General features: G+C 36.5%; 1 protein-coding gene across 5 annotated transcripts in view; it reads right to left on the bottom strand.

The window, feature by feature from the left end:
• Window positions 1-4,089: 4,089 nt before the first annotated feature.
• The window catches only part of MRPL42 (mitochondrial ribosomal protein L42), a 37,236-nt gene continuing 22,520 nt past the window's right edge, over window positions 4,090-18,805 (bottom strand). For all 5 annotated transcript variants that reach the window (XM_059934740.1, XM_059934737.1, XM_059934736.1 and 2 more), the window contains exon 6: window positions 4,090-4,259. In XM_059934740.1, coding sequence (XP_059790723.1) covers window positions 4,214-4,259 — 46 coding nt within the window. In that variant the 3' untranslated portion in view covers window positions 4,090-4,213. The remainder of the gene's footprint in view (window positions 4,260-18,805) is intronic.

Raw genomic sequence — 18,805 nt, 5'->3', positions numbered from 1 at the left:
ACAAGACCAACTATATGCTGTCTGCAAGAAACCTACTTTAAACATAAAGACACATATAGGTTAAAAATAAAGGGATAGGGCTTCCCTGGTGGCGCAGTGGTTGAGAATCTGCCTGCCAATGCAGGGGACACGGGTTCGAGCCCTGGTCTGGGAAGATCCCACATGCCGCGGAGCAGCTAGGCCCGTGAGCCACAACTACTGAGCCTGCGCGTCTGGAGCCTGTGCTCCGCAACAAGAGAGGCCGTGATAGTGAGAGGCCTGCGCACCGCGATGAAGAGTGGCCCCCGCTTGCCACAACTGGAGAAAGCCCTCGCACAGAAACGAAGACCCAACACAGCCAAAAATAAATAAATAAATAAAAATAAATGTAAAAAAAAATAAAATAAAATAAAGGGATAGAAATGACGACAACAAAAACCAAACAACCCAATCTAAAAATGGGCAGAAGACCTAAATAGACATTTCTCCAAAGAAGAAATACAGATGGCCAACAGGCAAATGAAAAGAGCTCAACATCTCTATTAGAGAAACGCAAATCAAAACTACAATGAGGTGCCACCTCACACTGGTCAGAATGGCCATTATCAAAAAATCTACAAACAATAAATGCTGGAGAGGGTGTGGAGAAAAGGGAACCCTCCTCCACTGTTCATGGGAATGTAAACTGGTACAACCATTATGGAGAACAGTACAGAGGTTCCTTAAAAAACTAAAAATAGAACTACCATATCATCTAGCAATCCCACTCCTGGGCATATATCTGGGGAAAACCATAATTTGAAAAGATACATGCACCCCAATGTTCACTGCAGCACTATTTACAATAGCCAAGACATGGGAGCCACCTAAATGTCCATCGACAGAGGAACAGATAAAGAAGATGTGGTACATATATACAATGGAATTTTACTCAGCCATAAAAAAGAATGAAATAATGCCATTTGCAGCAACATGGATGGACATAGAGATTACCATGCTAAGTGAAGTCAGACAGAGAAAGAAGAATATCATATAATAGCACATCTATATGTAGAATCTAATTTTTAAAATGATACAAATGAACTTATTTACAAAACAGAAACAGACTCACAGATCTTGAAATCAAACTTATGGTTACCAAAGGGGAAACATGGGGGGAAGTGATAAATCAGGAGATTGGGATTAACATATACACACTACTATATATAAAATAGATAACTAACAAGGACCTACTGTATAGCACAGGGAACTCTTCTCAATATTCCATAATAACCTATATAGGAAAAGAATCTGAAAAAAGAATGGATATATATATATGTATAACTGATTCACTTTGCTGTACACCTGAAACTAACACAACATTGTAAATCAACTATATTAGAATAAAATTTTAAAAAAATAAAACAGCTTTCAATAAAAAGAAAAAGTATCTACCAGGATGTTAATAACAGCATTCTTCCTAACAGGGAACAAACAGAAACAACGATTATGTCTAACAGTATGGAGTTAATTAAATTACGACAATCTAGATTATAAAATAATAGGAATCCATTAAATGAGAGTATTTACTGATATGGCAAAAAAAAATTCATGATATTAAGTGAAAAAGCAAGTTATAAAACAACATGCATAATAAATACAATTATTTTTGAAATATATTTATGCAGCAAAATAACAAGAAAGAAAGGTAGCAAAAATGTTAGTGTTGTCTTTAGCTGGGGCAATTATGGGTAATTTTATTTTCTATTTATTTAGTCTCTAATTTAAAAAAATAATGATGTATTATACTCATGGTTAAAAAGCAACGTCGGACTTCCCTGGTGGCACAGTGGTTAGGAATCCGCCTGCCAATGCAGGGGACGCGGGTTTGATCCCTGGTCTGGGAAGATTCCACATGATGAGGAGTGGCTGGGCCCGTGTGCCACAACTACTGAGCCTGTGCTCTAGAGCCCGCGAGCCACAACTACTGAGCCCGTGTGCCAAAACTACTGAAGCCCGTGCTCCGCAACAAGAGAAGCCACCGCGAGGAGAAACCCGTGCACTGCAACGAAGTGTAGCCCCCATCGCTGCAACTAGAGAAAGCCCCCGCGCAGCAACAAAGACCCAACCCAGCCAAAGATTAATTAAAAAGAAAAAGAAAAAGCAACGTCATTAGAAAAGTTAAGTAGCTCAATAGATACTAGTTAAGTAGATACTATGCTCCTTAAGAAGGGCCCATTTTTTGTTATTGGCCTGGCAAAAAGTATAATGCCTCTCCATATGTAGTAGGGGTTCAATAAATGCTTAATGACTAGATCAGTAGAATGAATACAATAACGGCCTCACCTAATTTCACTAGGTCATTTACTCTACTAGTCATTCTTACCTAAAGAAATCCACATATTGCCTGTTAAGTGTTAAGTCACTATCCTTTGGTTGAGGAATGTTCAAATTAAACCCTATGTGAGAGTGCCCTCTGGTGGTTTCACTGACAATGCTTTTTATCAATTTGAAGTGTGTTAATCCACCTCACCAATGGAAGGAAATAAGAGAGTAAGAACTGGGTAGTAAGATTTTCATGAAGCTAAATTTATTCCATTTAAAGAAGCATCAGGCTTTATGTACTTTTTAAATTTCTGAAAAAAACAAACTGACCTTTCATAAAGTGTTAGTCATAGTGGATAATAGGTTACTCCTCTGAGGTGGAGAAGCACAGGGGAAGTGATAGTGGTGATGAAATACGTACTTACTCAGCAACTCGTGAAGACCAAAATTCCAGGAACTACAGTGTTAAGTACAATGTACTATATTTCCAGTACAACAAAAACTAAGTTAATTCTCCAAAGCACTGACATGTGAATGTGTGGTTTGGGCATCTTACAATTGAGCAATCTCTATTTAGCAGATCCTTGTACTTAGAAGAAAATTTGTTATTTAATTAATTTAGTTTTTATTCTTCCTACTTTTATAACATGACATATCTCAATCTTTGTAAAACCCTGGATATAAATCAACCAGAAAAAAAACTATTTTCGAAGCTATGTCACCAAACACAGCCAGTTAATATTTCTGATTATCAAATTCTATTGACTTGTTTTTCCTTTATCTTTCCCCCCAAATGAATAATATATTAATGAAAAGAGCATAAACCACTTAAAAACACTTCCTTTCTGTAATAGAGGGTGGCCACTATTATTTTCTTTACTCTTTCCTATTCACTATTCCTTACATTTTACTCAACACTTGACCCTTCACCTTCCTTTATTCAAAGAACTAGATTAAGCAATAGACTTTGAATGTGAAATCATTTTTCACACCAAATTTTAAAATATCACAAATATTGCACAAGTTTGAATAAAGCACCTTTTCCCCTTCTTAAGAAAGACTCCTCACCTCCTAAATAGAAATCGCAGGGACATCAATGCTATTAAGGATCATATATAAGCTGGTAGGGATAATCAACAGAATACACTATTAACATTTTTGTAAGACTAGTTTAGTAATATTAACATTTTAATCACAGAGTTGCATGTGCTCTGAAGCAAGCATAATTTTTAAGACAGCCAGAAAAAAAATCTCAAAATGAATAATATTCTTTCTACGAAAGCACATTCTTGGGTGAAACAAAACACCTCTTGTCATAGTGATGCCTTGTAAAAAAGGCTCTGGACAGTTTGGATCCTGGCTCTCCCACTTGCTAGGTAGGTAGGTTTCAAGTCACTTAGCCTTATCTGTAAAATGGGGATGATGCACTTTCTTCAAAGGATTATTGTGAGAATTTAATAATAATGTAAACTAAGGACCTAGCAGGTAGTAGAAACTGATTAAAATGTAACTAATTATGTCCTAGAGCCACAAAAATGGAAACATTTATAACATCTATTTTTTCTGTGGAGCTCATGAGTTTCTTTTCAAAGGCAGTTTAAAAATCTTCAGGAGAATCATACACGTTTTTATTAATCATATTTATACTACTATTTGGCTGATAATGTAAAAGTACTTAATCATACTAGGCACACAAAAATAAATAGTAGACTTTAATAACTCAAAAGGAAAATAAAAATAGGCTTCCGTAAATAAGAATGTGAAATCCAGAATTACTTAATATATATAAAGAAATACACATTCTAATATATGAGAAGACATTTTATTATTTTACTATATAACATATTAGTGAATATACCCAATTGTATTTTCTCAAATGGCAAATGAGACGCAGGATAACATTTCTCTTTGATTCCTGAAAACCTCAATATCATCTGTCTTTTGGAGGATTCAGTTTCCTACGACGTCTATGATACCTTGAAAAGAAGAAAATATTTAAGATAAGATTATTTTAATAAAAGTTAACTGTTTCTGATAGAAATATCAAATTTATATTACCCTGCTGTTTACTGGTATTCAAAAAAATCAGTGAAATCTAATACACACACACACACTTAGACACAACTCAGGTAGATATCTCTTAATAATAAGTCACATTTTCCTGCTGTGAAAATTGTCTTCTATTAATTAAGCATTTGGAAAGTCTTTTTTCAGATCTTGAGGTAGTTTCAACATGGCAATCTGGATGACTGTTCCTTAAACATTGTGAACATGCAGAACGTGCTCTATTAAAGTTTTATTCAAAAGGGGATGATCAGCTCTAAATGGAGGCCTCTAAAGCTGCAAGATCATGTTTTAATAATAAAATATGATTAGTAATATGTATATGGAAAAATGTGCAATATCACAAAAATGGAAGAAATGCAAATTAAAACAGTAAGAAACGTTTTTACTTTTTTTTGCAATCACAAATATTTTTAAAATTATAATGCACAATCCAAGTATGAGTATGGTGAAACAAGCAATATCAGACCCAACTGCTTAAAGTATTAATCAGTAAAATACTTTTGAAAACCAGTGTGGCAATATTTAAAAAATTTTTTTTAAATAATCGTAATTTTTGACTAGTAATTCCTCTTCTGGAAATCTATCCTAAAGCAATAAGTAAGCAGTTAAAATATTAACTATTTTAATATTAAAATATTAATGGGGAAAGGGATGATACAGGATGCAAATTTATACATACAGTATGATTAAAACCATGTAAAAATTTATGCAAACTAATAAAATTTATGCACAGAAAGAAAAAGAGAAATAAAATGCATTGTTAGCAGTGACTAAGTGATTTCGCCATGGAGAATTCTTTTTTCTTCTCAACATTTCCTTATTTTCTTTATTGAGTTAAGAAAATGTCTGCACAGAGTACATTTGCTTTCGGTGATGAATTCTCTTCAAAAATTCCCTTAAGGCCAGAATCTTGCAAGTTGGTCTGAGCTAATTTTTAACTTTTTTTGCTAGTGTGGAAATTCAATGTAAAGATTTCTACACCATAAATGATAAGACATGTTCTTATGCTCTTTAGTTGTTGTGATTAAGATGATCTGGGGGGACTTCCCTGGTGCCGCAGTGGATAAGACTCTGTGCTCCCAATGCAGGGGGCCTGGGTTCAATCCCTGGTCAGGGAACTAGATCCCACATGCATGCTGCAATTAAGAGTTCGCATGCCACAACTAAGAAGCCCACATGCCACAACTAAGGAGCCCACGTGCTGCAACTAAGGAGCCCACCTGCAGCAACTAAGACCTGGCGCAACCAATTAAATAAATAAATGAATTAAAAAAAAAAAAGATGATCTTCAGTATTTTTTGCTTATCTTAAGATTTCATAAGGCAACTTTCCTATACACTGTTTTTTGATATTGATTTTTTGACAAATTGCAAAATCCAGAAATTAACTTAAAAAAATGAAGCACATCTGTATGTACTAACATGGAACCCTAAGTTGTAGAATAATACATATAGCATAATATCACTTATCTAAATAAACATTTCTACATGTACTTATATTGGCATTGAGAAAATTATGGTTTTCTTAAGGGTTCCAGTTATGTGCCAGATAATCGAGGTTTTACTAGTGCAATAGTATCCCTGAAAGGTGTTCTCTCAAAGCAGTTAGATACCACAATAGGGGTGTTTGGGAAGTCACAAACTTCCTGAAATTATTTATAAAAATTTTGTATATGTGTTTTTCTGGGAAGTGGATTCATAGGTTTCATCAGATTCTCAATGAAGTCTGTGGCCCTAAAAATCTAAGCATTTATCCTATAAAAATGTGATTCAGCTTACAATGCTCAACCATTTTCACTACCCAAGACTGACTGAAAATGCTTGAGATCCTGATAGCCCTAAACCTAACAAAGTCGAACTCTGAAATATGCTCAATAAATGTTAAACAGCATTTACAGATTTCTTATCATGCATGAATGTCAATATATGCTATAACCACTCAGAAGCAAGCACCTGAATTTTAGGGTGCCCTTATAACTTATCATCCAAACTGGGATCCTTTAAAGAATAAAAACCCACTCTATTAATAATTAACAAAAGAGTTAAACTGAGACTGTCCCTGGCAAACCAAAACATATTGTTACCCTTCTTAAATTACACAATGACTCAGTGATATCTGAAAGATCTGTCTACAGTTCTTAGTCCAAGATAGAACTTCACCTCCTGGTTCACAACGCAGCTAGATGTTCAAATGTCTCCTACTCATGGTGGTAGCTAATTTTTGTTGCCTCCATGGAAAAATAGTAAAGTAGTCCTTTAAATAAAGTCGTGCAGCTATTCATACATTTATAGAATTGCTTTATACTTCAGAAATTTAGAATTACTTTCCAGATCCTTCTTACTTTCTATCCAGACTTCTTTCAATCCTTCCATCCTTCTTTCTTTCAACATAACTTTACATTTAGTGGAGTTATGTTAGTTATTTTCTTTTTTAAGAGATATTATGAAAATCAGGATCATTCGCTCATTCATTTATTCATTCATTTTTAAATGTGTGAAGCATCTACCACATGCCAGGCACCATTTTTAGGTGCTAAGGTTTCTGTGGTACACAAAACATGACAAAATGCCCACCCTCATGGAGATTACATTCCAGTGTATTAGATAGAAAAACAAGATAAACAAGTTGACCAGGGAAGGCTTCAGTGAGTAAAAACGCAAAAGAAGTAAGACAGCTATCTTTGCTGATATCAGCAGGAAAAAGTATTCTATGTAGAGTAAACAGCAGGTATTAAGGGCTCTGAGGTAGAAGGAAGGGCATGTTCAAGGAACAGCAAAGAGGTCACGTGGCTGGAACAGAGTGAAGAAGGAAGAGAATAGTAGGAAATCAGAGTGGAAAGGTAAAAGAGGGTCAGATCACATAGGTTCTAGTAGATAATAGTTAAGGTCTATAGCTTTTCTCTAAGTGAGATGGAAAGCTGTTGGAGGGTTTTCAACGGAAAAATTATAAGACCTAATGGAATTTTTAACAGGATTACTCTGGCTGTGTGCTAAGAACAAACTGCAGGGAAGCAAAGGCAGAAGTAGGGAGACCAGTTAGAAAGCCACTTCTATGAACCAGGCAAAAGATGGTGGCGTGTACCAGGATGATGGCAGAGGGAATGGTGATAAATGGTCAAATCTGGATACATTTTGGAGATAGAGCCAACAGGATTTGCTGATAGACCAGAGGTTGGGTGTGAGACAAAGAGAAAAGTCAAAAATGGCACCAAGATTTCTGGCCCAAGCAGCTAGAACAATGGAACTGACATCAACTGAGACAGGGAAGGCTGCAAAAGAAGCTGGTTTGTGAGGGATCACGAAAAGCTCAGTTAGAGACACATTAAGTTAGGGATGTCCATTAGATAAGTAGGCCCCTGGATATACAGATCTGGAGGTGAAGGGACAGGAAGAGATAGATTTGGGAGCCAATGCAGATGGTATTTAAAGCCATGAGACTGGATGAGATCACTGTCTTAGGGAATGGGACAGAAAAGAGAAGAGAACCAAGGACTGATCCTTGGGAAACTCCAAAATTTAGAGATAAGGGAAATGATATGCAATCAGCAAGAGAAACCAAGATAGTATATGAACTCTGGGTACATAAAAAGTTTCAACAAACTTATTAAGGTTGAATTAATGAGAAAAATAATGGAAAACTCAAACAAAACCATTAGGAACTCTGCAATATTGCTAAAATGATGTATTTTGCAAAGAATTATAATGGAAGGAATGCTCCACTGACTTTATTTTTTTCATGCCAATTGAGGAAGACTGAAAAGAGGAAAAAGAGCTTGTACCCAGATGCTGGCAACTGAGGGCACTGATACGTCCTGCTTCCTGAGTACTGGCAACGCTAGAGGCCAACAAGAGATACCTCAGGTACTGCAGAGAAGGGCAAAACAACTCAGAATCATGTCCCCAGCAACTATTTACAGAGGAGATATCTAATGCAAATTGCTACAGGGGTACAAAAAAATTGATTTGCATAAGGAGCACCTTTCAAAGAATATGTTTGAAGCCCCATTACTTCAGGTAAATTATAATGTAGTGGCTAAGCTAGTTTAATTTGTTTTCATCACCTGTAATATCATCAAAAAGGAAGTAGCAGGAGCCTCATGGTTACATATGCTATTTTTTTAAATCAACCTTTGCACAACTGAGTATAAAAATAGTCATTCAGGCAAAGGCAGAGAGCAGGGACCTAAAAGTTCAATTTAACCTCACACCCAATGTCCTGGATTTCCTCACCACTCATCTCTCACACTAAAAATTCAAACAGTTCTAGTACCCAGTTTCAGTATAAAGCCTAAATCTAAGAAGACTCTTTGAATTGCCATCCTAAAGCAAATAGGATCACCAGGATAAGGAAACAGTAATATCCAAATCATAAATTTAGTGGTAACAATTTTAACCTTCGATCTCCAGACTTGAGATAATCTAATCTCCAGTGTTTACTGCCTACTAGACTATTTCAGCATCAATTCTGTATAGTCATACTACCTATACTCTCAGTCCACCCCACCTTGGGTGAGGCCAATAATTAAAGGCAGGTAGGTTCGGGATTGGATGAGGTGGGCAACACCCTGGGATCATAAAGCCTCTGCTGACCTTGATTCAGAATTTGATAATGAAGAACATCTTAATCCACAGGTGACCTACCTAGATAAAATGGAAATTAGATAAATCCACATGACTTGATACCTGAACTCTGGGAATAAAACTTCCAAGAATCACTGGGAAATTTACCAGCGGACCAACCCAAAGACTAGCATAAAGTATGGTCTCAAAGAAAAACTGAACACCTTCAAGCTGTGAAGATAATTAGGTAAGATAATATTCCCTCAGACAGTAACTTAACACACATACATTGTATTAAAGATATTGTATTAGAGGTCTTCTGGAAAACTACAAAACAGAAGTTGCATTCCTGATAAAGACAGAATAATCGAGAGCAGATGATGAAAACAAAAAATCACCCACAAATATAACATTAATAGATCTCTAATAACAGATATTTAATATCTAATATAGTTGCATATAGTTATGCTAATGGGGTAGTAGCTATTCAAAGTGACTATAATCAAATTAAATTTCATGAAAAAAGTGAGCTAAGAGCAAATGGCAGAGGAACAGTGAAAGTCCTGAAAATCAAAACAGAAAGCACTTAAGATGACTTCACACTGAAATGAGAAGTCACATTGGATAAAAAAGCAAAATCCAACTATATTCTATTCATTAAAAAAGACCCGCTTTAAACTTAAAAATTTTTACACAGCAAAGGAAACCATAAACAAAATGAAAAGACAACCCACAGAATGGGAGAAAATATTTGCGAACGATGCAACCAACAAGGGACTTATCTCCAAAATATACAAACAGCTCATGCTGCTCAATATCAAAAAACAAAAAACCCAATCAAAAATTGGACAGAAGATCTAAATAGACATTTCTCCAAAGACAGACAAACGGCCAAAAAGCACATGAAAAGATGCTCAACATCACTAATTATTAGAGAAATGTAAATCAAAACTTCACTAACGTATCACCTCACACTGGTCAGAATGGCCATTATCAAAAAATCTACAAACAATAAATGCTGGAGAGGGTGTGGAGAAAAGGAAACCCTCCTCCACTGTTCGTGGGAATGTAAACTGGTACAACCATTATGGAGAACAGACAGAGGTTCCTTAAAAAACTAAAAACAGAACTACCATATCATCTAGCAATCCCACTCCTGGGCATATATCTGGGGAAAACCATAATTCGAAAAGATACATGCACCCCAATGTTCACTGCAGCACTATTTACAGTAGCCAAGACATGGGAGCCACCTAAATGTCCATCGGCAAGAGGAATGGATAAAGAAGATGTGGCACATATATACAATGGAATTTTACTCAGCCATAAAAAAGAATGAAATAATGCCATTTGCAGCAACATGGATGGACATAGAGATTACCATGCTAAGTGAAGTCAGACAGAGAAAGAATATCATATACTAGCACATCTATATGTAGAATCTAATTTTTAAAATGATACAAATGAACTTCTTTACAAAACAGAAACAGACTCACAGATCTCGAAATCAAACTTATGGTTACCAAAGGGGAAACATGGGGGAGAGTGATAAATCAGGAGATTGGGATTAATATATACACACTACTACATATAAAACAGATTAACACGGACCTACTGTATACCACAGGGAACTCTACTCAATATTCTGTAATAACCTATATGGGAAAAGAGTCTGAAAAAGGATGTGCGCACACACACACACATACATGATTCACTCTACTGTACACCTGAAACAAACACAATACTGTAAGTCAACTACATTCCAATAAAAACTTAAAAAATTTAAAAATAAATATTATACCATGTTAAAAAAAAAACACTCCAAATATAAAGACACATGTGGGTTAAAAGTAAAAGAATAGAAACAGATACATCATGCAAACCCTAATCAAAAGAAGGCTGAACAGGCTATATTAATACTAGACAAATTAGATTTCAGAATAAGAAATATCAGTGGAAATAAAAAAGAACACTTCATAAAGATAAGGTGTCGATTTATCAAGAGAATATAACAATAAGAAATGAATATACACCTAATAACAGAGCTTCAAAATATATGAAGACAAAACAGAACTGCGAGGAGAAACAGAAAAATCTGTGATTACAGTTGCAGATTTCAACATTCCTCTCATAATAACTGATTAAATAAACAGAAAATTAGTAAGGCTGTAGAAAACTTGAACACTACCACCAGCCAAGTAGACCTAATTGATATTTTTAGAAAACCACCCCCAGCCATGGCACAATATACACTTTCTTTTCAAATACACATTCACTAAGGCAGACAATAATCTGGGACATTAAACAAATCTCAATTAATTTAAAGACTGAAACCATACAAAGTATGTTTCGTGATCACAACAGAATTAAACTAGAAACCAGGAACAGAAAGATATTGGAGGGACTTCCCTGGTGGTCCAGTGGGTAAGACCCTGCGCTCCCAATGCAGGGGACCCAGGTACGATTCCTGCTCGGGGAACTAGATCCCACACACGTGTCACAACTAAGTAACCCACGTTTCACAACCAAGAGTCCACACACTGCGATCCCGCAACTAAAGATCCCGCATGCCGCAACTAAGACCCAGTGCAGCCAAAATAAATAAATAAATAAAATTTTTTAAAAAAGATATTGGAAAACTTCAAAACATCTGGAAATTAACTCACTGCTAAATAGCTCTTGGGTCAAAGAAGAAATCACAGGGAAATTAGAAAATAGTTTGAAGTGAATGAAAAACAAAACGTATCAAAATTTCTGGGATGTAGCTAACTGTGCTGAAAGGGAAATTTATAGCATTAAACGCTTAAAGAAGACAGACTTCCAAACAATAAGCCTTAAGAAACCGGAAAAAGAACAAATTAAACCCAGAATAAGCAGAAGGAATAAAATAACAGAGCAAAACATTTATGAAATAAAAAACAGAAAAACAATAGAATCAATTAAACCAATAGCTGGTTCTCAAAAAGATCAAAATAACAATGCCAGGAATAAGGAACGTGAGTTCACTACAGATTATAAAAATATTAAAAGAATGAGAAAATATGAACAAATATACAATTTAGATGAAATGGGCAAATACCTTGATATAAACTACCAAAGTTCCCTCAAGACGAAACAAACTAGCTATTGACTACAGTAATAGCCCTAGCTATTGACTACACTAATTGGATTTGTAGTTAAAAATCCTCCCACAAAGAAAACTCCAGACCCAGACAGCTTCACTGGTGAATTCTAACATTAAGAAAGAAATAATAACCATCCTACAAATACTCTTGCAAAAAAACTGAAGAGGAGGGAATACTTCTAAACTCATTCTAAGATACAAGCATTACTTGATACCAAAACCAGGGAAAAATATTATAAAATACAGACCAATATCCCTAAAAACAAAGATGTAAAAATTCTACCCAAAATTTTAACAAATCACAACCAACAATACATTAAAAAAATAATATATCATGATCAACTGGGGTTTAGCCAAGGAATGAAAGTTTGGTTCACATTTAAAATCATTCAATTTAATCCATCATATTAAAGACTAAACAAAAAAATTATATGTTCATCTTAAAAAATAAAGGAAAAGCATCAAACAAAATTCAACACCCACTCATGATAAAAACTCTCCATACTAGGAATAGAAGGGACCTTCTCAACCTGATAAAGGGCATCTACAAAAAGACCCATACTGGCTTCCCTGGTGGCACAGCGGTTGAGAATCCACCTGCCAATGCCCGGGACACGGGTTCGATCCCTGGTCCAGGAAGATCCCACATGCCACAGAGCAACTAAGGCCATGCACCACAACTACTGAGCCTGCGCTCTAGAGCTCGTGAGCCACAACTACTGAGCTTGCATGCTGCAACTACTGAAGCCCGCGTGCCTAGAGCCTGTGCCCTGCAACAAGAGAAGCTACAGCAATGAGAAGCCCAAACGCCGCAACAAAGAGTAGCTAGCCCCCGCTCACCGCAGCTAGAAAAAGCCCGCACACAGCAACGAAGACACAACTCAGCCAAAAATAAATAAATAAATAAATAAATAAAATTTATTTTTAAAAAAAAGATCCATACTGAACATTGTACTTAATGTTTAGATGATTTTTTTTTAATTTACTTATTTATTTTTGGCTGCATTGGGTCTTTGTTGCTGTGTGCGGGCTTTCTCTAGTTGCAGTGAGTGGGGACTACTCTTCATTGCAGCACACAGACTTCTCATTGCGGTGGCTTCTCTTGTTGCAGGGCACAGGCTCTAGGTGGATGGCCTTCAGTAGTTGTGGCTTGCGGGCTCTACAGCACAGGCTCTGTAGCTGTGGCGCACGGGCTTAGTTGCTCTGTGGCATGTGGAATCTTCCCGGACTAGGGCTCAAACCCATGTCCCCTGCATTGGCAGGTGGATTCTTAGCCACTGTGCCAGCAGGGAAGCCCATACTTAATGTTTAAAGACCCACTAAAACTGGGAAAAGGGCAATGATGTCCACACTCAACACTTCTACTCAACAGTGTACTTAAGGTCCTAAGCAGTGCAACAGGACAAGAGAAAGAAATAAAAAGCATACAGATTGTAAAAGAAGAAGTAAAATTGTCTTTATTCAATGATGGCATGATCATCTATGCAGAAAACTCCTAGGAACATATTAAAAAGCTACTAGAAGCCAAAGCAATCTTGAAGGAAAAAAACGGAGCTGGAGGAATCAGGCTCCCGGACTTCATACTACAAAGCTACAGTAATCAAGACAATATGGTACTGGTACAAAACAGAAACATATATCAATGGAACAGGATAGAAAGCCCAGAGGTAAACCCACACACCTATAGCCAACTAATCTATGACAAAGGAGGCAAGGATATACAATGGAGAAAAGACAGTCTCTTCAATAAGTGGTGCCGGGAAAACAGGACAGCTACATGTAAAAGAGTAAAATTAGAACACTGTCTAACACCCTACACAAAAATAAACTCAAAATGGATTAAAGACCTAAATGTAAGACGAGACACTATAAAACTCTTAGAGGAAAACACAGGAAGAACACTCTTTGACATAAATCACAGCAAGATCTTTTCTGACCCACCTCCTAGAGTAATGGAAATAAAAAGAAAAATAAACAAATGGGACCTAATGAAACTTAAAAGCTTTTGCACAGCAAAGGAAACTATAAACAAGATGAAAAGACAACCCTCAGAATGGGAGAAAATATTTGCAAACAAATCAACGGACAAAGGATTAATCTCCAAAATATATAACAACTCATGCAGCTCAATATTAAAAAAACAAAAAACCCAATCAAAAAATGGGCAGAAGGGGCTTCCCTGGTGGCACAGTGGTTAAGAATCTGCCTGCCAACGCAGGGGACACACGTTCGAGCCCTGGTCCAGGAAGATCCCACATGCCGCGGAGCAACTAAGCCTGTGCGCCACAACTACTGAGCCTGCACTCTAAAGCCCACGAGCCACAACTACCGAGCCCAAGTGCCAAAACTACTGCAGCCCTCATGCCTAGAGCCCACGCTCTGCAACAAGAGAAGCCCACCCACCGCAACAAAGAGTAGTCCCCGCTCGCCGCAACTAAAGAAAGCCTGCGTGCAGCAACAAAGACCCAACACAGCCAAAGTAAATAAATTAAAAAAAGAAAAAAAATGGGCAGAAGACCTAAATAGACATTTCTCCAAAGAAGACATACAGATGGCCAAGAGGCACATGAAAAGTTACTCAACATCACTAATTATTAGAGAAATGCAAATCAAAACTATAATGAGGTATCACCTCACACCAGTTAGAATGGGCATCATCAGAAAATCTACAAACAACAAATGCTGGAGAGGGTGTGGAGAAAAGGGAACCCTCTTGCACTGTTGGTGGGAATGTAAATTGATACAGCCACAATGGAGAATAGTATGGAGTTTCCTTAAAAAACTAAAAATAGAATTATCATATGACCCAGCAATCCCACTACTGGGCATATACCCAGAGAAAACCATAATTCAAAAAGACACATGCACCCCAATGTTCACTGCAGCACTATTTGCAATAGCCAGGTCATGGAAGCAACCTAAATGCCCATCGACAGACAAATGGATAAAGAAGATGTGGTACATATATACAGCAGAATATTACTCAGCCATAAAAAGGAATGAAATTGGGTCATTTGTAGAGATGTGGATGGATCTAGAGACTGTCATACAGAGTGAAGTGAGTCAGAAAGAGAAAAACAAATATCGTATATTAACGCATATATGTGGAATCTAGAATAATGGTACAGATGAACGGGTCTGCAAGGCAGAAATAGAGACACAGATGTGGAGAACAAACGTACGGACACCAAAGGGGGAAAGTGGGGGGGTGGTGGGGGGGTCGGATGAATTGGGAGATTGGGATTGACATATAAACACTAATATGTATAAAATAGGTAACTAATAAGAACCTGCTGTATAAAAAAAATAAAATAAAATTGAAAAAAAAAAGCTACTAGAATTATCTCAAGATCACAGGATACAATGTCAATATATAAGAATCCACTGTATTTCTACATATGAATAATAATCCACTGAAAATTTAAATTAAAAATACTATTTACAATAGCATAAAGAATACAAAATGTTTGGGATAAATTTAACAAAAAATGTACAATACTCATGCACTGCAAACTATAAAACACTGTTAAGTGATATTTTTTAAAAGACTTAAATAATGGAGAAATATACTATTTTAATTGATGGGACGATTCAATACTGTTAAGACATCAATTCTCCTGAAATTGATCTAGAGACTGAATGCAATCTTCTTCAAAATACCAGCAGGCTTTTTGTAGAAATGGATAAGCTGATTCTGAAAGTTGTAAGAAAATGCAAAAGACCTATGACTGCTGAGACAACGTTATAAAAAAGAACAAAATTAGAACTTACTCTACCTGGTTTCAAGACTTTAGTTATAATATCCAAAACTGTGTGGTATTCCAAAGATGAACATATATTAATGGAACAAAATAGAGTCCAGGACCCACATGTACAGTTTCAATAAAGGTGTTAGGGCAATTTAATGGGGAAAGATAATATTTTCAACTAGTGGTGTTGGGACAACTGGATATACGTATGCAAAAAAAAAAGATCCCCAACCTATGCCTCATACCATACATAAAAATTAACTCTAAATGGGTTATAGACCTAAATGTTAGACTAAAATTATAAAACTTTGGGAAGAAAACATAGGAGAAAGTCTTAGTGACCTTAGGTTAGGCAAAGATTTTTTAAGTAGGATGCAAAAAGCCTGAAAAATTTGTAAACTGAACTTCACCAAAATTAAAAAACTTCTGATCTTCAAAATACACTATTAAGGACATGAAAAAGCAAGCCACAGACAGGGAGAAAATACTTGCAAAACATTTGTCTCATAAAGGACTTTGATCCACAAGTTTTACACCTTAATAAGAAAACCAATCTGCTTTTTAAAAAATAGGCAAAAGATTTGTACAGATACTTAACCAAGAAACAAAAAAAACAAAAAAACAAATGTATGCATTGCCAATAAGCACATGAAAAGATGCTCAAAATGATTAGTAATTCATTAGGGCAACATAAATTAAAACCTCAATGAAATACTACTATTCACCCAACAGAATGACTGAAATTTTAAAAACTGATGATACCAAGTGTTGGGAAGGATGTAGAGCAACTAGAACTCTCACACTGCTAAGTGGGAATGTAAAATGGTTCAGCCACTTTAACTGTGGCTCATGAATTTAAACATGTCCTTATTACATGACCAAGTAATCCTACCCCTAGATATTTACTTAAGAGAAATAAAAACATGTCCATGCAATGACTTGTACTTGAATGTTTATGCAGCTTTATTTACAGCCAAACAACTGGAAAGAACCCAAAATGTCCAACTGGTTAATAGATAAACAAACTGTGGTCTATCCATACAAGGGAATACTACTCAGAAATAAAAAAGGACAAACTACTGGTATGCACAACAACATGGATGAATCTTGAAAGCACTGTACATAGTGAAATAAGTCAGACACAAAAGGTTATGTACTGTATAATTCCATTTACATGAAATTCTAGAAAGGGTAAAACATGAAATTCTAGAAATCCAGGAAATTCTAGAAAGTGATAGAAAGCAGAGAAGTAATTGCCCAGGGTGAGGGTTATAGGGAGGGAACTGACTGCAAAAGGGCATGGAAGAACTTTCTGGAGTTATGAGAATAGTCTATATTATGATTGTAGTAGTGATTATGAAATGTAGCAGGATGCTATGGTCCTTTCCCCCCATGTCCTCAGCCTGCCTTATGTCTGTGGAAAAACTTTAGCCAAAGAATAAGTTTAATCAGAGAAGTGAGAAAATGCAGAAACAAAGGAAAACAGCCCAACAAGACTAACAGCCCAACAAGACAAGTTTAGTCATTAAGCGTAGTCAAGGACCTTTAGTTCCTTCTCAAGGGCTATAGATAATATTCTGAGCCATATCCTGTGAGCTGTCTTATAGATACTAAAACCCCCACCAGGAGGAAGAAGTTAACTACATGATGACCAGACTGTAGCCATGACATAAGCTTCCACAATTCCGAGACCTGGCCTCAAAGAAATGGGAACAAACCGACCCTGGAACTGAAGATTAACTGTACTTAAAACAATCAAGATGATGCTGGCCAGACCACTGATAACCAATTTCAAGATGACTGTCAGAGCTGACTGTGCTGTTTCTGCATGTAGCTCCCTCCTTCTGTCTATAAAAGCTTTTGCCCACTGATAGTCAGTGGGGGGGGGGGGGTCAGCCTTGGACAGGCAGCAGTAAACCACCCCCACCCTGGGTGCCAGCCTCCAAAATAAAGCAAACTTTCCTTTCCACTAACCTTGCCTCTTTATTGGATTTTGAGTGGCAAGTAGCCGGACCCCCATTTTCGGTAACAATTATACAACTGTATACATTTGTTAAAACGCATCGAACTGTGTACTTAAACTGGTGAATGCTTTACTTAAAACATTTGTCAAAACTCATTAAGTTGTATACTTAAAACTGGTAAATTTGAAGTATGTAAATTATACCTCAAAAGGGCCTATTTAAGAAAAGATGCTTCAGGGAGTTCCCTGGTGGTCTAGTGGTTAGGATTTGGCACTTTCACTGCCATGGCCCAGGCTCAGTCCCTGGTCGGGGAACTGAGATGCCGCAAGCCAAGTGGCACAGTCAAAAAAAAAAAAAAAAAAAAAGATGCTTCTAAAAGAATAAGAAAAACTATGAGTAGGAGACAATGTTAATAATTATCATTACTACATTATTACTGTACATATACTGTATGCCAGGTGCTTAACTTAAATGATTATATTTTTATCTCAAAACCACCAAGTGAATTAGGCATTATTATTTCTATTTTCTTTAATAGATAATAAGATTGAATAACTACCTAGTAAGTAGCAGAGACAAGATGATTTGAGTCAGTCTGGCCTCTTTAACAAAAACTTGTACTCTCAGAAAAGTGTTCTACTTTATTGGAGTTCAAAAAGCACAAAATTGAGTGTAATATGACGTTAGGCTATTCACATAAGTAGAGTTTAACAGTGTTCATCTATGGGAAATAGGGCATTAGTAGGTATAAAAAAGATTTTTATTTTATACTTTAAATACTTCTGAATTGTTTAAAAATATTTTTTAAACAAGTATTTTATACCTTTCAGTAACATATTTAAGAAGATGTTATGGGGGCTCCCCTGGTGGTGCAGTGGTTAAGAACCCACCTGCCAATGCAGGGGACATGGGTTCGAGCCCTGGTCCGGGAAGATTCCACACGCCGCAGAGCAACTAAGCCCGTGCGCCACAACTACTGAGCCTGCACTCTGGAGCCCGCAAGCCACAACTACTGAGCCCGTGTGCCACAACTACTGAAGCCCACGCACCTAGAGCCCG

The sequence above is a fragment of the Balaenoptera ricei genome, chromosome 10 (genome assembly GCF_028023285.1).
Source record: "Balaenoptera ricei isolate mBalRic1 chromosome 10, mBalRic1.hap2, whole genome shotgun sequence".
Lineage (NCBI taxonomy): Eukaryota > Metazoa > Chordata > Mammalia > Artiodactyla > Balaenopteridae > Balaenoptera > Balaenoptera ricei.
Note: the sequence above shows the minus strand (reverse complement) of the source record. Positions and strands in the feature narration are given on the sequence as shown.